We start from the raw sequence: 21,154 nt of genomic DNA, 5'->3' as shown, positions 1-21,154 counted from the left end.
CCATGAAAGAAAAAGGAATGTGGGGAACTTTTTAAAGAAATTAAAAGCAGAGGAATTTTGGAGAAAACAAGTCTGAAGGAATGTGTCTCCAGTGGCACTGTGGGGAGGCTGCGGCTTCCTGTGGGGTGAATCCTGTTGGAGGTGGCAAGGCGGGGGATGCCCTTAAGCTGTTTTGCCCTTTTCTCGTATCTGGAAACCTCTGTCTCCTGGGCCATCCTTTCCTCCTCTGTTCACAGATGCCTGGATGTGGCTCGTGGCTTGTGGGGACGGGGTAGAGTTAGGTTGGGGGTTCTGTTAGCAGCACCTGCTGCTCTGGAAATTTCCCAGACAAGGTCTCTTTCCCACCCGGGGAGTAGTGTTTGAAGGTGGGAGGGGGCGGCTGAAGAAGAAACCAGAAGTGTGCCCTGGGCCTTGCTGGGACAGAGAGCCCTCTGTCCTGGGCTGCAGCTACCCTGCCTGACCCGGGAGCGTAGGACCCACCTCACCAGACTCTCTCACCCACGCAGGTGCCAAGGTTGCTAGCCGAGGGGGCCACCTGGAGCGCATATTCGTGGTGGAGTTTCGCCCTGACTCAGACACGCAGTTTGTGTCTGTCGGAGTCAAGCACATGAAGTTCTGGACCCTGGCAGGCAGTGCCCTGCTTTATAAGAAAGGGGTCATCGGGTCCATGGAAGCTGCCAAGATGCAGACGATGCTCTCCGTGGCCTTCGGTGCTGTGAGTTTCAGCAGAAGCTTCCTGACGGGACCCTGAACCCCTGGGCATGGGCATGGGGGGCAGGTATATCCTAGAAGCTGTGAACAGCAAGGAAGCCATTTCCACAGATCTCCTTTACTGGATTATTTGCAACCACTATTTTGTTTCCTTAGCACAGATGGGTGAGTTGACTGTATTTTTCCCCTCAAAATGTTAATCAGAAAAAAGCAGGACCCCGACCCAGGGCTGGAGTTTCATTATTCCAGAGCCAGATTGACTTGCAGCCCTGTCCGACTAGGCTAGATGGCCACAGAGGCTGAGGGGCATTTCCACCACTGGACAGCATCCCTTTCCCCCCAGTCCTCCTGTGTCATAAATCCCCTGACACCCTCACACAGGCTGTGGGCTGCCCTCAGCCAACACAAGCTCCCCTGGGGAAATTTTGGAACACAGCCAACTCTTGGTCCTCCAGGTGTGGATTTACCCTCCTTGTAGATGAGGCCAGGAAAGCCTCCTTGAAGACTGGGGTCCCGCCCTTCCCTGCAGTCACCTGAGGCTGCTCACAGAATGGAAGTGCATTAAAAAGCGGAGCTGTGCTCAGTGGGGAAATCAACTGTTCCCAAAACTAACACCGCAAAGCTAGGTGATTTCCTTACCATACGCTCTTTTGAGAATTCTTTCGCCTTCCCTTGGCACAGAAGGTCAATTTGAGTGTGTTTATGTTTCTCCGGCTCTGGTGCCTTAGCAGTGGAGTGGGTGGCTGGGAGGGAACCCTCTCGAGGGCTGCAGGAAGTGTCCTGGTGTGGAAGGTGTCTCTTTGTTTACAGAACAACCTCACTTTCACGGGTGCCATCAACGGCGATGTCTACGTGTGGAAGGACCACTTCCTTGTCCGGCTGGTGGCCAAGGCTCACACAGGCCCCGTCTTCACAATGTACACAACCCTTCGGGACGGGCTCATAGTGACCGGTGGAAAAGAGCGGCCGTAAGCCCGAACTCCTCTGGGAACAACTGGTGTTTTTGGATTGTCTTGGGAGAAACTGACAGAAGCATCTCCAACTTGGAGAAAATGCAGATTTTCACTCTCCTGTCTTTTCTGCATCACGGAGATGAGTCTGCCGTCTCTCCCAGAGGGCCCTGGGTCAGAAGCTTCAGAAGTAAGGGTCAGAGAGGTGGTGCCTTGCTAGTTGAAAAACCGGAGAGGTGTTCTCGAACAGACCAGGTGACTGTGCTGTCCATTAGGTGTTACTGTCAGTGGCTCTTTGGGAGGAGGCAGGAGGGGTGAGAAGAGGGCGGACGTCCAGTGCAGACCGGGACCATGTGAAAGCCAAGCTGCAAAGTGGGAGAAACATTTCTCTTCGTCGTTCGATCTAATAAAAACATAGCTTGATTTTTTTAGGTTTCGATTCTCCTTCCTCCCACGGTGGTGGCATTTGAAAGCAGTCTAGGAAATCTGCAGGTTCAGGGGGTTCTGGTAGCTCATCAGCAGGGCTTATTAAAGGGGCCACCCCAGAGGGTCTGTCCTGCTGGGCCTGGGGATGAGGGGATGGGACCTTGCGGAGATGACAGGGAGAGAGGGCAGCGGAGGGTCCTGGGCGGTCTTAGGATGAGGGCTAACGTGCTACGTTCTTGATCTTTTTCAGGACCAAAGAAGGAGGTGCTGTGAAACTGTGGGACCAGGAGATGAAGCGCTGCCGGGCCTTCCAACTGGAGACGGGGCAGCTGGTGGAGTGTGTGCGCTCCGTGTGCCGCGGCAAAGTGAGCACCGGGTGGGGTGGGCCTTTGCCAGCGACGCCCAGAATTCGTCCAGCACCTTCCCAGCCGGACACTTGCCCTGTGCTGAGTGGTTGAGTCCTTAGAACAAGCCTCCTGGGTGTGACTTAGTGCAGAGGGGAAGCAGCTTAGCACGGTCAGACAGACCTGGGTGCAGAGTGTGACTCACCCAGTAGAACTGGCTGTGTGACCTTGGCTGTGTTGCTTAGCCTTTCTGTGTCCAGCACACGGGTTGTTAGGACTGCATGCATCATACATGCACAGCGTCTTTCATTATGCCTGGCACATGGCCACAGTCAGTAGATGTTAGCTGCTGTTATTATAGACAATGTTATTTTAGGCACAGGGATGTTAAGTAGTTGCCCATGCCCAAGGGTACGCAGCCGGGAAGGGGAAGGACTGCCAAACTGTCTGACTCAAAGCCGTTGGTTTTCAAGTTGTACCTGAGCTAAATAGCACCCACAACTGTGGAGTTTTGTTTTTGTCTTTTAAACATGGATATCCAGGCTCGTATCCAGAGCCGCCAAGTCAGAATCTCGGGAGTGGGGCCTTGACCTTGATGTGTGTTTTCCTTTTCTTCTTCTTTATTTTTAAGTCCCCAGGAGATTCTGAAGCACTTGAAAACAAATCTCTTAACCTCTATTTAATACCTTGTATTTATATTTTGGAATTGGTATCAGTCTAAGAATTTGCTTTCTAGATGCTCTCCACTAAAAAGGCAAACCTGACTTGGAACCTACATAATTGGAAATTGGGAATTTTGTTTTTAAATAGATACACAACAATCATCCGGAAGGGTAATTAGACAGACAGGAGATGAAGGGAGAACGAGGCCCAGAACCTAGAAGTCATCTGGAGATGGATTTTGTTCAGTGCGAGGAAGAAGTTAGGAAGAGTTTGGGCTGTCCAAGAGCGGAACCTGGCTGCCCTGCTCTGCAGTGAGCTTGCAATCACTGGGCCGTTCAGCAGAGATGAGATGATGGAGAGCTCTGGTGGAACTCTCCCCAGGGTGGCGGGGGGAGCACAGGCCAAGTGAGGGGCTCGCTTAAGGATGGCAAATCAGTGGCTAAGAACAAAACACTTCTTGGCTCTTCCTATTTTAATACCAGTGCCAGCAAAGGCACTTTCCCAAGTTACTCTAATAGTGTTTTTTTATATTATTTTATTTTAAATTGTGACAAAATATAGAGAACATAAAATTTACCATTTAACCATTTATAAGTGTACAATTCAGTGGTATTAAATACATTCACATAGTTGTGCAATTATCACCACCACCCCTCCCCAGAACATTTTGCATCTTGTGAAACGGAGGCTCAGTGTCTAATAAACAATAACTCCCTTTGCCGCATCTCCCCAGCCCCTGGAAACCACCATTCTACTTTGTCTCTATGAATCTGAGTATTCTAGGTACTTCATATGAGTGGGATCCTGTAGTGTTTGTCTTTCTTCTAATAGTGTTTTGATTACAACAGGGAAAGATTTTAGTGGGAACCAAGGATGGAGAAATCATTGAAGTTGGTGAAAAAAATGCTGCTTCCAACATCCTGATTGATGGACACATGGAAGGGGAGATCTGGGGCCTGGCCACACACCCCTCCAAGGACATCTTCATCTCTGCCAGTAACGACGGCACAGCCCGAATCTGGGACCTGGCTGACAAGGTCAGGGGCTGACGCTGCACAGGCTCGGATGCCCCATGTGGGCCTCGGAGCAGTGACAGCCCTGGGCGAGGGGAGGTTCAGCCAGGGTCAGGCCAGAAGGGGGGATGGGGATGGGCAGGAGATCGGCCACAGGGCAGCAATTAAGTTAGAGGGACTGATAATAAAAGAAGTCCCGTTCACACACACCCATTCATATTATATATATATCTCTTTTAGCTATGTATCCATCTATGAATATTTATAGTACAGGAATAATATAATTGAGAATGATTATTCTCTTGTCATGAAAGAACCCATAAAACTAAAAAACAAAGAGATAAATCATGTCTTCCCTGGATAGGAAGACTAAAAATGATTTAAAATGTCAAATGTTCCCAAATGGAACATTTCAATCAAAACCCCAACAAGGTTTCTCTTAGCCTTTGGAAAAACAATTTAAAAATACAAAAAATTTCAAAACAATAACTTGTCTGGAGTAAAAATGTCAAATAGGAAATCTGGGGGGGGGGGAGATTAATGTTACCAAGTCTTAGCTGATAGTAAAACAAGTGCTTAAGTTCTAGTAATTAAAATACTTCGTTTCATTACAGAATGGCTAGTAAATGTTTCAGTCATATTTTCAGTGTGAGGATCATAGAACAGACATGGAGAAGGCTAAGTGTGGTGGTTATACTCCTTAGTTCATAATGATTATGTTTATTAACACCCACTACATACCCGGTGCTTCATATATGCTATCGTTAATGCTTACAACGCCTTGCAAGACCAATACTAATATCGATTCTCTACACATGGGAAGACGGAGAAGTAACTTACCCAAACACACCCAGCTAGGGACAGAGCCAGGATCTGGGATCTGAACTAACACATGCTGAAGCTCAAACTCTTCCCCCGAGCAAGAGGTCAGCAAGCTGCAGCCCAAGGGTCAAGTCTGCCTGCTGCCCGTTTCTGCAAAGTAAGCCATGCTTTTTGTTTATGTTGGTGTCCATGGCTGCCTTGGTGCTTCACTGGCAGAGCTGACTGGTTGTGAGAGACCATATGGACTCCAAAGCCTAAAAATATTTACTCCCAAACCATTCACAGAAAAAGTTCACCAACCTCTGTCCTAAACCGTGTTGTCTCTCCAGCTGCTCAGTCAAAACATACTGTCCCCCTCAGCCACTCAGGGACACCTACTATTAGAAGCAAGCGGTTTGGAGCCTCCCTAGAGGCAGCCTGGCTGCTCTGGCCTGGGTGCAGGATTTCCCCTGGAGACCAGCTGAGGCGGCCAAGGGCTCAGGTGGTATTACTTTGTGTCAATGTAGAAGCTGCTAAACAAGGTGAACCTGGGCCATGCGGCCAGGTGTGCAGCCTACAGCCCTGACGGGGAGATGGTGGCCATTGGCATGAAGAATGGAGAGTTTGTCGTCTTGTTGGTGAACAGCCTGAAAGTTTGGGGGAAGAAACGAGACCGGAAATCTGCTATCCAAGATATCAGGTACATAGCAGGCAGTCTGGGCAGGGAGGAGAAAGGCGGGCATTCATTCTCCCTCCCATGGTTCCCATTCCAGGAGGGTCATGGCTGGAATGAAGAGCTCACTTGTGAGAGGGTCCCTTTCAGTGAGCCAACTATGGAAGGAGACCCTCTCACACGTTAGTTCTCAGACACGTCTTTGCTAATTTCCATAAGAGTGTGGTTAAAAACTTATCATAAAAGGCCTTCTACAAAAGACTGCACACATCCATTTACTTACTTATGGGGCGTTTTGATCCAGAGAAGCTGTCGAATTCCATAGACTTTAGGAAAAGCTAACCACACGTGAATCATGACGTGTGATCTAATTGCCTTTGAGCTTGGGAGGCCTGTCCCAGAGCAGACCTCATGCCTGACCAGCCCTACACAGCCCTCCTCACGGACCGTGCTCTTGGATTGCTTTTTCTAGAATCAGCCCAGACAGCAGATTCTTAGCTGTTGGTTCTTCTGGACACACAGTTGACTTCTATGACCTCACTCAGGGCACGAGTCTGAACCGCATCGGCTACTGCAAAGATATCCCAAGCTTTGTCATTCAGATGGATTTTTCCGCGGATGGCAAATACATCCAGGTATGCTTTGGCTTTACTGATATCTGGGGTAACCGTTAATAATAGTATTACAAACAATGGCTTTTATGCAATCAGTGCTTACTCTGTGTCAGGAAATGTGTTCACTGGAACTGTTTAAGTACTGTTAGTTTCCCTCCTATTTTATAAATGAAGAAACAGAGGCTTAGACACTTAAGAAAGTCGAATAGAATTTAAAATAGTACTTATTGTTGAGTAGGAAAGCGGGAAACAGCCCTAATCGTCTTGAGCCTCCTCTCACCACCACCCCTTCAAGGCTTCCTAATTCCTAGTTCTCTGGGGCTGCACGGAAGCCTGCGCTGCTTCTTACACTTACTCATCTCAATTCCACATCCCATGGGTAGTGTGGTCCCTCCAGCTCAGGACTCAGACTCCAGTCAGCCAGCCTGGAGTGAGAGCCCATCACTGGCCCCCGGGGAGACTGACAAGCGGGGAGGGATCGCGAGGGCTCCCACTCTTGGCACTTAGAGCTGAAAATAGAACAGTGATTTCTCCAGCACTTTGAACAAATATTATGCATTTGTGAGCCAGCCTGGAGTCGGGCAGTCTTTGTGAAAGGAGAGAGGACGCTTCATTCATCAAGTGTGGACTGAACCAGGCGCTACGCCAGGCTTTTGGGTGTATGAAATGGGCCTGGTCCCTGCTCTCCTGGAGCTTGCCTTGTCCTGGACAAGACGAGCATTAAACAGATCGTCACAAAATACACCTATACCTACAAATTGTGATTATGTGCCGAGAAGGAAAAGTACAGCGCCCTGCGGGAGCATTTAATAGGCACTGACTGTTGTTAAATAGATGCACTGACATCCTCTCCGTACGGTGCTGTTTAAGCTGAGGTCTGCAGGGTGTGTAGGAGTCAGCCACCCAAGGGGGGCGGGAACATGGTTCCAGGCCTTCTGCATGAAGGCCCTGATGTGGGAAAGATCTCGGCTCATCCCTGTACAGCAGGGAAATCTGGGGTGGCTGGTCTAGCACCCCAGGGAGGGAGGGGGCTGGCGATGGTGGCAGCGGCCATTGGCTGGAAAATGGTCAGTTGCCTCTAGAAGTTTCCCAGAGAAGCCAGGATCAGGTCCTAATACTTCAGAAATCATCTCCGTCAGCTGCTATCCATAAGAAGACTTGCCTCAGCTCTGTTGCACAGGACCTTGGTTCTCTGAGAACAGGGGTTCCCAAACGTGAGCGCACACCAGAATCACCTGGAGGATTTGTGAAAGCCTGCTGGGCACCCCCCCTCAGATTGTCCGACTGGGTAGGTCTAGGGTGGGGCCCAAGAATGTGCATCTCTAACCAGTGTCCAGCCGAGGCTGACGCTGCCGGTCAAGAACCACACTTGGAGAAGCTGCCTTAGGACTTTGGAAAATAGCAAGAAAACGGAGGGAAAAATGCCCTGCTTATGTGAACTTTGCCACGGGCTGACCACAGGCTTTGCAGCCTGGAGCTGAGCTTGGGTTTGGTGAAAAGTCCTGGGGATGCAGAGGTTGGGAAGCAATACACCCAAAGGGGAGTCCTTTGGACGGGAAAGAAAGTTGATAGGCCTGGCTGCTTCCCACTTGCAGGTGTCAACAGGAGCCTACAAGCGCCAGGTGCATGAGGTCCCCCTGGGGAAGCAGGTCACCGAAGCCACGGTCATTGAGAAGATCACCTGGGCCTCCTGGACAAGGTGACTGGAGGAAAACTCTTCTGGAGGAAAAGGTCACAAGGGAGACTCTCGTCCCAGCCTCAGCCTCCAAGTTTGTGTGTGGCTGGGATCCGAAGCAGCTTAGAGACAGAGCTCTTTCCTTTGTGGGGTCAGGGCGGGAGGCCTCTTGCTCCCAGTCTGGGCCGCTGGCTTTGGTCTGACCTGGGCTTTTGAAACGCAAAGTCCCTCTTTTTATGTAATCTGTCCTACTCATCCCCAGCCCCATCTAGCAAGTTCAAAGGGAAAGCATCCCCCAGCTCTTGGCCAGACCCCTGCGGTATAGTGAGGCCTCCTGCAATCCCTGGGAGGGAGAGGGAGGGCCGGCAGTGCTGGGTAGCAGGGTAAGCAGCAGGGCCCTGCCACGTCAAGGGAAAAGAGGCCACCAACCCGTGAGCTTGGAGAGCCCCACACTTCTCCCAAGCTACATATACTCAGAAGCATCGTAGGGAAGAGGGAGAGAATCAAAGATGGAGGTAACTTTTCTTTTTAGGGTGAAAGGGACTGGGGCAGAGAACAGCAGGAGTTGGGGCAGGTATTCAGAGGGGGAGGGGACAGGTGCCGTCCTGCCAGAGGAGCCGCGTGACCACGCTGAATTCCCCTCGTTCCTGGGAGAGGGTGCCTGACTGCACGAAGCCTTCCCACCCGTCTCACACCTCTTCCTATTGGAACAGCATCCTGGGAGACGAAGTCATTGGCATCTGGCCACGAAACGCAGACAAGGCTGATGTCAACTGCGCGTGTGTGACCCACGCTGGCCTGAACATTGTCACGGGAGACGACTTTGGGCTCGTGAAGCTCTTTGATTTCCCATGCACAGAGAAATTTGTGAGTTTTCCTTAGAGTAACTCCCTGCACTGCCTCCAGGCTGGCTGATCTTCTGCGGTCAGCTGGAAATCGTGGCCACATCTACACGGCCATCTAGAATCTAGAACAAGAGGAATCTTGTCACAGCCCTGGGGAGACTTGGCAACACCTAACCTTTTCCTCTCCCTCAGGAGGGGAAGTCCTGGAAGCCAGGAGGATGGAGGGGGGACAGAGTGGCCACAAGTGGGGCAGGAATGAGGCAGGAAGCCAGTGAAGGGCTTGCTCACAGAGATGTTCAGACCCAACGGGCATCCCATGGGTGAAGGGAGGTCCTAGGAGGGGGGAACTGAGTCCTGGAAGTGGTCCATGGTGGCTGAAGGAACAGGGTCTCTTAATCACTTCCATTCACTTTTGCTCACAGGCCAAGCATAAGCGTTACTTTGGTCACTCGGCTCACGTGACAAACATCCGTTTCTCTCATGACGACAAGTACGTGGTCAGCACTGGAGGAGACGACTGCAGGTACCAGCCTGATTCTTCTAGCTCTGCCCCCAGGCCTAGCCTTCACCCCCCTCCCGTCCCCACCTCAGGTGTCAGCCCCTCCCAGGGGCACGTGGAGGGGCTGAGGTGGGACAGTGAACCAGAGATCCAGTGACGACTTTCTAAGTAGAAGGGCTTTAGTCTCTGGTGACTCCCAACCCAATTCTTGATGGGACTCTGTCCCCACTAGAGCTGTCCTGGGATTGGTGAGAAGCCAACGGCATGCAACAGCTACTCTGAGCGTTGCTGGCTGGAGGGGCAGGTGGTGAGAGGCCCAAGATACTGATTCCAGTAGGAGCTGTTGGACAGCCCACGGCGTCCACTGCATATAATCAGGAGGTTAGAATGACCTTGATCCATAGGCCTTTTAACTCAGAACTTCCAATTCATCACCAGAGTTCTTAACGTGGATCATTAATCCACAACCAAGAGGTTTAAAAATAGTAATACTGAGCCTCAGTCACCCCGAGAAACGAGCAGGACATATGTTACCCAGTTATACACATGAGATCAGATAAGGGGTGAAGCCGTTAGGGCCAGTGCTAATTAGTAGCAGGAGAACCTCAACCAGCTATGTGGATTCCTGAGCCAGGGCTGCTACTGACCTTAACCACTGCTCACTGTGAAACAGGCCCATTGTCCTGTGAGGCATGGCTGGTCTTCCAGTGCCTTTTGGAAGGACCCCTACCAGCCTGCTCCAGAAGACATCAGCACTTCCAAGAAAGCAGCTTTCTCCTGCCCCTCCACCGAGGGCGTTTCTTATTTGAAGTGTGGAGCAACAGGATGAGGTCATTCGAAGTCACTCAGCTTCCCCACATCTAATGTAGTTGAAGGGCTTTATCGAAACGTGAATATTGGTTTCTGTTCAGCCCAGGCAGAACTCCTGGGGGGGATCAAGAAGAAATGCATGCATTCCAGATTTATTTTTAGTGGTCTGAGGTTATGGAAAAGGCACCTGAAGAGAATTTCAGCCCACTTCCTACCCAAAAGCACTGTGTAGAAAATGGCCCCAAAAGATGCTTTCTGATGGCCTGCCTGGGAGCACCCGTCTCCAGGCTGCTGTGCCAACCGCTGCTGGCACTTAGAGCCCTTGAGATAGTACTGACAGCAGCTCCCTGTGGGGCGCAAACACCCATTCAAAGCAGCATCTGCCAAACTGTGAACAGGCGGGCACTGGGAGACATAAGCGAACCCGTCCCCAGCAGATACGAGGGGACTCTTGATTACTAAAAAAGGCTTAGATGTCACCTTTCCAGTGCAGGGCCCCCTTGGCCTTTGCAGTCATGGGAGCCTACCACGATCCCTGGCCCTGTGCTGAGCACCAGGAAGGGCTCTCCTACTCGAGTGGAGCTGATAAAACCTTTTCAGTAGTAACAAGAGAGATAGTGTGAAGTCAGGCTGCCAGAAGTCCTCCCGTTCAGAAGGGACACGCAGGCTGCTGAAAGAGCCGAACGAAACAAAAAACAATAGACCTTTTAAAAAAGCAACAGACCTTTAATTGGTGGCAAGATCCCTGGTTTGTTTTTTGAAATTGAAATCAAAATGTTCACTACACCACCTGGGCTTGACTCCGGAGCACTTGGCAAAGTTGGTTTTTGTCACTTGACAAAAGCATGATGTCCAGCCCTGCAAAATGACTGTTTGGTCTGCCTTTTCAGTGTGTTCGTGTGGCGATGCCTGGAAGTGCCAGAGTCCTCTTACTTTATTGCTGCTGCTGCCGCCAGCCACCGCGGAGGCAGTGATGAGGTGCCTCCTGGCCGCCAGCTGCTGGGAAAGGCCTACGACACCGCAGGCCGTACAAGCTCCAAGTGCTAGTGAAGTGGTGTGACGGCGCCCATCGCCTGGAATCTCCAAAACCGTCAGGCCAAAAAGGAAGGTCAGTTCTAACACGTTAAGACTGCTTGCCTCTGTTCCTGAGACCAAAAACTATACGTACTAACTACACTGACAAAGAAATCCTATCTGACAATGTAGCCCACTGACAAAATTTAAAGCCTCAGTTACCCTAACCAATATGTAGCTTTTGATTTGCATCAAAACTTTTACAAAAGATGTTTTGCTAGTATGTTTCTATATACTTTAAAAATGTTCATTTTTACAGTTAAGGAAGTTGAACAGGACAGCTTAAGTTAGATTCACTGAACTAGAAATATTGATAGCCTCTGTTCTCCACATTTAGCTTTCAAAACCAAATGAGCCATGTATAAACAAGTTGAGACACTTAATTTTTTAACGTTTCATTTGCAGAGTTTTATATCCATTAAGTGCCTTTGAAAGCTTCCAGGTGTGTGGGCTGCTGTCTCCCCTCCCACAGATTGTCTCCTTTCTACATACGGTGCTAAAACGTCAAAACTGAGGAGGGCTACAGGACCCTCAGCAGACTCCTGCTCTGTCACCCAGGTCAGGTATTTAGGTCAAGGCTTCCTAAATGAAAGACATCAGTTACCTGCCTGGGAAACAGTGGCTATTTGAAGTTGAGCAGCAAAGAAACTTAAATTCAGGAGTCGGAGGGTGGGTGGGTAGAACCGGTTTTCATCATATTGAGTGCCAAACCCACAACATCCAAAACACTTCAAATAAAACAAACCTCTACTACAGAACAGAAGGGGAAAAAAAAAAAAAAAGCTCAAGTAGGTCCAGGAAGGTGAGCTGATTTATCTCGTTAAACCTAAAATGGTGATAACTGAGGTGACCTGAGGCTGCGCTGGGTTTACCACTCCCAGCGTGGGGTGGACCTGGCCCCAGTGATTTGTGTCACGTGAACTACATAGGTCAAGTCTGGAGTTTTAAAAACTCTTTGCCGAACAAATTCCTAAGCCCAAATAATATTTGGCAACTCAAGATTATAAAACAAAATCATCTAGTTTAGAGTTCCTCAGAGTTGGCTGGATGACAGAATGTGACTTGGCCAGCAAAACCAGAAGGCATCCTAAACCACCTCCATCGTACTTGACACCTGGCCGAGCGCTGACAACGGCGAGGGCTGACGGCATGCTCAGGAAGGCAGGCTGGTGAGTGAGGGACTGGGACTCTGAGCACATGTACCGATTCGTCCTTCTAGTCAGTGAACTAAAAAATTCTGCATCTTGAGTCACTGGCTATTTGCAGTTGTCAGTTTACAGGAAAGGTGAAACGAAGCATTTTCAATTAAATAGATTAACAAACATTTACCACAGAAGTGCTTCAGCATTCTAAATGGATTAGATCATTCATTAAGCTATTTTTATATGCCAATTTATTAATGCCTTACATTAATCCACTGATAGGTTGTTGGGCCCACAGTTAGAGTCCCTATGCAGCCCTAATTCTGTGTTCTGTAACCATGTGACTGGTGATGCTGAGTGATAACCACGTCTGCCTATATTGTACCACTGACCTTTCATACTGATCAGATCCTGCATTGAATAACCACGTGAAGAACAATAAATTGATCAATGAGGATATGTACACTATATTTAAAAAGCAATAGTGTCTGTGTGTCAAGAAAAGTTCTTAAATCTGATTTGTAAACATTTATATGGTATGATTTTACGTATGTTCATAAATCCTGCACTGTATTCTAGGTTAAAATATTGGTGCATGTATTTTCAATTATCAAAGTATAAAAAATTTTGGTATGTGTCAAATAAATTTGATTATATAAATTGTTCTTTAGGTTTTTCAAAATAAATGTAGCTGTACTCTGAGCTTAAAATCTTTCTAAAAGTACAAGCCACCACACACTCGTGGAAGTGAAGTCTACCATTTTGATCTGCAGCACATTCAGGAAACCAAAATACCAAACATATTTTAAGTCTATAAGCTTTATTGATACTTCGCTTTTACAGTTCACAATGCATTCCACAGATTTAGTTCAGTACAGCTTAAACCACAATTGTATAAATCGTCATTTTATAATTTCTTGCATAACAATGTTTGATATTTGCAAACAACACTTTTGGAAGCATTAGATTTCAGTCCAGGGTTTGTGACAAAATTAACTACAGTAAGACTGTGTGATGAAGTTTATGTTGAGGAGTTCTATTGGCATGGCATCGTTTCATGTTGAAAACAGATGGTAGTGCTCCTAGAAATATGTGTTCTTTTTCTAGCTTATGTGCTTTGGAACTACACACATGAAACCAACGACTGAAATATCAAGCACTGTGGGGCAACTGGAAAGGTAGAAGGGCTAAGCTTTGTGAAACACTATATATAGATAGATATATAATCTATATTTACTTATATTGGCAATTAATATAACAGTAAAATTCACAATACACCTAGAACATACCAGCGAGGCGAGCCTTTTCACTCCTGCTTTGGTGGTATGATCTCGTCTAAACATTTCATTTCAGCAAATCTGCATCAATCTACACAGACCATACACAGTGCACAAACTGTGAAAAGGGTTATTTTTTCAGCTCCACTTTCTCTGCAATTCCCCAAATACAGCAAGACTACCTGCAACAAAGTATAATAATATACAGCTTCCTCAGATCTTTTATATTCACCAGTGCCTCATACAGGAAAAACAAATATGATTACTGTTTAAATCCATACATAGCAGCTTACAACACTTAAGATGATGGACACAGGGCAGTCAAGACAGGTCATTTTTCCTCAGATACTGTGTTGCTAAAATAAAGATCTGTGAAACTGCACTGCAATGTCAAGGTTTCATTCTTCCCTGACCCTCCCCCCCCCCCCATGGAATCAAATGAATATCCCCTTTAAACTCCTACTGTTAATTATTTCAGGTTTTTTCATTCCGCTTTGCGCTTCAATCCAGGGATTTTTGCTTGGATTCTACAAATGAAAAGGAGGGGGAAAAGGTTAGTGTAAATATTTTGGAATTTTAATATTTTGTTTTCTGCTTCTTAAAATGTCTATCCTTCAAGAATTACTTGTACATTGCTCAGCTTATACAAGAAATAAAATCCTAAGGCTGTCAAACTATGAGCTATAATTTTGCCGCCCTGGCCTTACAAATTAGACTTAAATAAAGTCTTAAATACATATAAGTACACATAGAAATTAATGATCCAAATGTTAGAAAAAAAATCTTTTGGCAACTCTGTCACACTTTAGGTCTGCTTGTAACTGACTACTCATTATGTCTTAAATATGAGAATACTGCACTGTTGTCAAAGCCAGTACACCTATCCTTAGTGTTAAAAAAAGATTTTAAATACTTACTTAGCCATAGCATCTTTAACATTCTTATTTGCAAGTCCTAGATAATGATCTATTTGCGCCTGAAAGAGAGGTAGAAAGAAATTACTAGAAAATTACCATTGCTAAAAAATCTTATTAAACATATTAAAGGCTTAAGAAACGACATTTCTCATTTTTATAAGGCTTTGGAAACTGGCACTGATCCATTTCTAAGTTCCATATAAGAGAGTGTGCTCTGTATTCTGAAATCTGCGGTTAAATTACCTGATGCCGTTCATAAATAACAGGAACACTGAAGAGTGAAATCAGAGCTGAAAAAGGAAATACACAACCTTTAAAACAGACTGGTATGATTTAGGGAACAAACACTACAAAGCCATCAAACTGGCAGCACTCTTAAGATAGTCAGAAGTGTTCCTAATGAGGAAGACACAAGGATCTCCTGGATGCACCTGCTGGTGGGGAGCCACCACAGGGCAATGAAGTAACCAAGGGAGGCTGCAGGAACCATTCCTGGCTTCAAATCACATCACGCAGACGTTATAAAATACAGGCATCCCTGGTCTTGGTTAGTTAGATCTATGACTGCACCATCAAATAAGGCCACCCTTGATCTGGTTTATCACTGTTAGTTGGAGTAGTCTTCAGGAAGTAAAGTGGCTTTTCCATAAACAGTATCAGTATTAGCAATTTATTTAAAGAGATCACAATCTCTAACCTATATCCTCTATTTTTCCTATAATATAAGGATATTCTCCACTAAAATGTCTTTAAGCTCCTTGCACACCATCTTTTTTTTTTTTTTTGGCTGTGCTGTGTGGCATGTGAGATCTTAGTTCCCTGACCAGGGATCGAACCCGCACCCCCTGCAGTGGAAGCACAGTCTTAACCACTGGACCGCCAGGGATAGTCCCCCATCTTTTTTGTAATTTCTCATTCCAATGGTTTTGTAGACTTACCCAAGATCAGTAGCGTGAGACCATTGAACAAGGCACCAACATAGGTAAATACCCACATCAACACTGCAAACTATAAGAAAATAACATTAGCCACTTAAAAACAAAATTCAAGTAAAGTTTCTTTTTTTTCTAAAGATTTTTTTTTGATGTGGACCATCTTTAAAGTCTTTATTGAATTTGTTACAATATTGCTTCTGTTTTATTTTTTTTTTGGCCAGGAGGCATGTGGGATCTTAGCTCCACTGCCCAGGTATTGAACCACCCGCACCCCTTGCATTGGTAGGCAAAGTCTTAACCACTGGACCGCCGGGGAAGTCCCCAAGTAAAGTTTCTTAATTAAGCCTTCAAATAAAAGCAACCCATCTAAATGCCAAACTAATAGAGGCATACTCCTTGGAGACTTGGTAAAATAATATGGGTATTTCACTTCTAAGTTGCCAGTCTCCATTCAGGAATTTCTGAATCTAATTAAAACAATTAATAGACTCAATTCATTGTTTTCTGGACTACACTACCAAATAGTTGATTCTGTTTTCTCTGAGATCAGAAAACATACCAAAGGTACACCACCTATAGCACGTAGCTTCTAAATGGGAAGACTGGAAAGCTATCATGAGAATTAGCTATTAAAACTGATTTTAAAGTACTAACAAGTGATTCAAGATCTGTATGAGCTGAATAATTCAGACATTAAAATATCATACATCTGAATAAGCAATAATGGTGCAGGAAGACTCATTATCAGGGAGACTAGGTTTCAGGTACCAAAAATATCAGCCCTAGCATTTTATTAAGGATCAGAGGCACTGTCTCTCCAGTGATAACATGTTTTAACAGCCCATGAGGACCCCTTGGAATGAGGACTCCTCTAACTTTTATACCTATTAATAAAATTGACCGTTATTATTCTTTTAGCCACTGCCTTCTTTATTTATTTAGCAAACACTAATCCAGTTCTTACCATATTACTGCCAGGCACTGTTTTAAATGCTTCACAAATACAAACTCATTTATTCCTCCTAATAACTTTATAAGGTAGGCACTGCTATCATTACCACAGGAGATGCAGACACTAAAAAAATAGAGTGTAGTAACTTGCCCAAGTTGAGGTAATACTTCACTCATATATCATATTTCACTGTCTCCTCCAGGGGACTGGGGACTGCAGTGAACTGACTAAACTCTCCTATTTTAGTAATCTGGTCTCAAAATCTGGGATTTTTTTTTTAAATCATTAAATACAGCAGTTTGGGAAAGGCCTTGTTTCCAAAAAGTGATTTCATTTTGAGAAGTTCTTTATTTCCTCTACATACTTTAGTTTACTCATGAATGGTTGAAAAAGAGGATTTCAAAGTTTTCTTCCAGTTCTTGGCGACATCATGTAGTAAAAACTCAATGCCATGTTCAGAGAAGTTCTTGAAGACTTACAAACACAAAGTCAGTCCAGATTTTATTAAACATTCAGCAGGAGCAGTTCCTTTGCTTCCTATTAAGAGCCTTCATGTGTCTGGCAATCTCTCTGCCATATTTAATTTAGTAGGTCACAAACACCACCACGATGCCACCATGTACAACTATTTAGGTACCAATAACAAAGTATATATGAAAAGAAGGAGAGGAGAGAGGAGTTAGCACGTCCATCATCTAAAGCAGGGGTCAGCAAACTTTTTCTGTAAAGAAAGTAAGATAATAAACATTTTCGGTTTTGTGGGCCACAAGGGATCTCTGTCACATATTCTTTGAATATTATCCTTTAAAAACATAAAAACTATTCCTAGCTCCCAGGCTGTACAAAAACAGGCCATGGGCCGGTCAGACAGTAGTTTGCTAACCCTTATCTAAAGCATATCTTTGTCCATGTGTTCATTCACTCAACAAAATCTGATTGAATGCCTACTATGAGCTGGGTACTGAGCGGTAATTAAAGTATTCAGACTCTAATAATTATATTTACTGCAGGTTAGGAAGACACTTTGGATTCCTGCAGCAACTGTCAGTTCTACAAAGAGCAACACTCTGCTTACCCCTACAACTGAATTTAATGTTCAAGTGAGCAAATATCAAGCCTTCTTAACACTCATCAATTGAAAATCAAAAATTAAATGCTGCCCTGGGTCTTTGCAACCACTATGAAACCACTGATAGAACGGTTTGAAGCATGACTCCAGTTAGCAAGCCTTTTCCCTCTCACATAGTTTTAGACTCCTATTGCAAAAGCTAAATATAACTGCTGCACTTGAGCAAGTTTACCATAGAGCAACAGAGCTATTTTCATCCATCACCATCCACAAGTCGACACGAAGAGTCGACCTTCTACATTTTAGAAGAAATTGCTTTAGCAATAAAGACACCCTTACCATGACAAAATTCAGAAACTAACACACAAGCTAGAAATAAGTCCCAATTTGGTCATTAAGTCACCGACAAGGCTGCACTCCAAAGCCACAAAGAAACCCAAGACCTCACTCACACCTAGGTGATCTAAGGGGCTCAAATATCACTAGACTTGCCTCTTGGAGGACACTCTTTCTAAAAGCCAGACTATCCAGACACAAAGAGAGGAACAGAGGGAGGCTTCAAAGGTCTATGGGGCCAGGCAGGTGACATAAACACATGAGGGAGCCTTGGTACGGACTGAGGCAGATATGTGCATTCTCCCTCTCAAGGAGCACACACAAAATCCAGCTCCACAGACTGTTGCCGAGCAAGTATTCCAGGCTAATGTTGATAAATTTTCCCATTTAAAGAGAGAGACCAGAAATTCACATTTTTATGTGCTATCACAGAATTTTTAAATGTTGCAGCTAAGTTTGGAGAAAATTTAACACTTCAGGGGCCCAAAACGAAAATATTGGGTAGGGGTTTCCAGAGAACACACCATCAGAAAAGAATGGCGTTAAGAACCAGCATCTAGCAATCGCACAATTACTAAAACTGTCAATAACAACAGCAGCTAACAAATTTTTGAACATACATTAGGTCAGTTAATCTCATCATAACCCCAAAAGTTAAATACTGTTATTATCCCCATAGAAGAGAAAACCAAGACACAGAAAGATTAAGCAAGTTGCCAGACTAGAGGTGACAGTGATCTCAGGTTTATCTGACTCCAGAATCTCTGCTCTGCTATATAGTAAAACCATTTACAGAGTAATCATTTATTAATGGTCATGAATGTACATGCTATTACAAAGAGGCAGGGAAAAGGTCAATAAACACTTTAAACCTACAAATTCTATGCTCTTCTATGGCAAATTCTTGGCAACACTGCAGCCAATGCATATTAACTGAGGAAGTCAAAGGCTCATCTCTCTTTAGGCACTAATGAGACTGGAGGAAAGAGGGGCAAAGTACAATGGAGGTCTAGTAAATACTTAGCGGAAGAGGGCAAGGGCCATGTCTTGTTTGTCTTTTGTCCAGGGGAAAAGGGAATTCAATTTAAGTGCATATCACATACATATCTCATTGAAAAGCTCTGCAGATTTTTACTAGATGATGTCTCCGTGGGGTGGGGAGGCATTTTTAAGGAAAATGGGAGGAGGGTGTTTAACAGAATTTCAGAAATTACTTTAGCAATTCTGACATTTTCAAACTTTTTCTGAAGTTTTAAACACTGAAAATCATTTGACTTTTGACATCTTCAGCCTCATTCATTAGTATCACATTTACCCCAGCCCATTTCCTGTCTAATTTTTCTGTGGGCCAAAGAAACCAGAAAGGAAACTGTCAAAATGTGTATGTTAATTAATGCCTAGGAGCCCGAGGGCTAGATTTTAATGTTCTTTTGGGTCAGCTATTTCTGGAATTCAGGCCTTTTTTGCTCACTTTCAGATTTCAGACTGAATTCTGGAACATTATGGTTACCGGATGATCAGACAACCATAGCTAAAAATTTTTTTATAATTTTAACATATATTTTCACTGCTAGTCACAGAACTACTGTCATAAAGAATCCAGTCTTTATCACCCAAAGCCATATGACGGAAAAATAAGAACCTCTGCCGAAAACACCTAGTCTTAGTATCTAGTACATAAAAGTATTAGACTTTTTCTTGGGATTTGAGGTTTCAAAAGGCAGAACCCCCTAATAAAGCTGAGCCTTACTCAAGAAGTCCCAAAGCTGAGCCCAGTGGAGACTGTCACATGTTTTCTTTTATAATAAAAGGGATGCAGAAGTAAGCGTAGGGGGAAAACTATAGCCTAGGGTTTACAGCTTAAAGACATAACTTTTAAATACAGTGTTCTCCAACCAGTGTCCTTAGAAAAATTAAATCACAATTTCAGGGGATGGGACCCCCAGCCCTTCCCCTTCCCAAGTATTATCTTATAGCTCCCCAGTGGTTCCAGTGCGCAGCCAAGACTGAGAACCATTGTTTTAAAACGAGCCCCTTTCAAAGACAGCTTACACAGAAGGTCAATCACAGAAATGGAATTAAACCTTAACTAGGTGGTTTAAATTTGTTCAACTATCTTATACTAGTTTTCTGGTGGTAATGGGTTATTTAAACACAGTTGACGAATATCACTAGGTTAAAGAAAGTTATCTGGGCTCTTCTGGACTTCTCAGAGAATAATAAAGTGATATACACTAGGCTTGTCAAGAAAAGGACACATATACAGCTTTCACAGCTTAATTTTCCTAGAGAACACTCCTCCTTTACTTGCCTTTCCACTCATTCTCCTCCCCTTAGCTTATGTCTGGCATGCAACATAACAAACCCACTTTAAAACAAATCCTGAGGATTGATCAAAACATTTGCCTGTGGTAAAATTTTACACTAATGTTTGAAATAAATCTTACTGAATGGAATTAGAAATATTTTTTCAGTGATTTTGCCCATAATATTTGACTAGAATTAATCTTTTGGGAAATGGATTGTTGCTCAATCTATAGACAGTTGAAATCTTTTCTAGGATTTAGAAGCTTGGATTTTCACCTGTGAGGAGGGTCAGTGTTCCTAATCCCCAAATTGTTTAAGGGTCAACTGTACACAAGTATTTAAAAGGAGAAATCTGCAGAACATGTCTTATTTTTATTTGTCCAAGTCAACCACGAAAAAGAGATCTAGACCAGGCACAAATGGTGAACCACCACCTCACATCAAATCTTTTCCAACAGGCCTGATGAACCTTGGGGTTTGGTTATTTCTTTAGAATAACGTATAGAATAGCCTCTCTCTCACAGCACCAAAAAAATGATAATAAGCAAAGAGAAGAAAAATTTCACATGGTAAGAATAGTGGCTCTATATTTTTTAACTTCTGAGGAAGAAGGTTTCAAATAGAAGTAGCGGTGATTATGACCCAGAATCTCGCAATGTAGATTATATAAATTTGAGGGCATGAAATACTTATAAAGACAGTGAGTTACAGAGAAACCTCTTTCAAATTTTAAAAAGCTATTATTTTTAAAAAGCCACAGAGCTTGATACAATGTCAATTTTCTAAATGAAAAAAGATTTATAAATGAGACTAATTCCTACTGCATTTTCTTGAAATCAGGGTGGTTTCCATTTTCCTAGCTATGAACCATATGATAAAAGTAATCCCAATCAAAAGCTGAATCCTATAAATTTTTTTAAAACTCTGTTATTTAACAAGATCACAAGTTCACCTGGAAACTGGAGAGAGTGGGGCTATTAGCAAACTTGCCAAATTTAAAATCTGAATATAAGGAAATAAAATCAGTTTAACAGAGCAAATTGGTTTTTCCTTTACAATGAAAAAGTGAAAGAAAAAAAAAAAGAACTGCAAAAAACATTTTTGCTTGCTTTAGGGAGGAA

General features: G+C 44.5%; 2 protein-coding genes across 7 annotated transcripts in view; one reads left to right on the top strand and one right to left on the bottom strand.

Moving 5' to 3' along the window:
* Positions 1-13,089, top strand: part of EML6 (EMAP like 6) — a 126,969-nt gene extending 113,880 nt beyond the window's left edge. The window contains exons 27-36 of the mRNA XM_089922490.1: positions 507-715; positions 1,522-1,679; positions 2,338-2,452; positions 3,943-4,131; positions 5,436-5,608; positions 6,054-6,216; positions 7,791-7,894; positions 8,584-8,737; positions 9,138-9,238; positions 10,915-13,089. Coding sequence (XP_089778616.1) covers positions 507-715; positions 1,522-1,679; positions 2,338-2,452; positions 3,943-4,131; positions 5,436-5,608; positions 6,054-6,216; positions 7,791-7,894; positions 8,584-8,737; positions 9,138-9,238; positions 10,915-11,071 — 1,523 coding nt within the window. The 3' untranslated portion in view covers positions 11,072-13,089. The remainder of the gene's footprint in view (positions 1-506; positions 716-1,521; positions 1,680-2,337; positions 2,453-3,942; positions 4,132-5,435; positions 5,609-6,053; positions 6,217-7,790; positions 7,895-8,583; positions 8,738-9,137; positions 9,239-10,914) is intronic.
* The window catches only part of RTN4 (reticulon 4), a 66,520-nt gene continuing 58,409 nt past the window's right edge, over positions 13,044-21,154 (bottom strand). For 4 of the 6 annotated variants that reach the window (XM_022597289.3, XM_022597290.3, XM_022597291.3 and 1 more), the window contains 4 exons: positions 15,373-15,442; positions 14,678-14,724; positions 14,435-14,493; positions 13,044-14,044 (listed from right to left, as the gene is read on the bottom strand). In XM_022597289.3, the coding sequence (XP_022452997.1) occupies positions 14,002-14,044; positions 14,435-14,493; positions 14,678-14,724; positions 15,373-15,442 (219 nt within the window). In that variant the 3' untranslated portion in view covers positions 13,044-14,001. The other 2 variants (XM_089923172.1, XM_089923173.1) reach the window with 2 other exon arrangements.

The sequence above is a fragment of the Delphinapterus leucas genome, chromosome 13 (assembly GCF_059928025.1).
Source record: "Delphinapterus leucas isolate spDelLeu-1000000601 "Yukka" chromosome 13, BTC_Dleu_Yukka2, whole genome shotgun sequence".
Classification (NCBI taxonomy): Eukaryota; Metazoa; Chordata; class Mammalia; order Artiodactyla; family Monodontidae; genus Delphinapterus; species Delphinapterus leucas.
The sequence above is the reverse complement of the archived record's forward strand: the minus strand, read 5'-3'. Positions and strand labels throughout refer to the sequence as shown.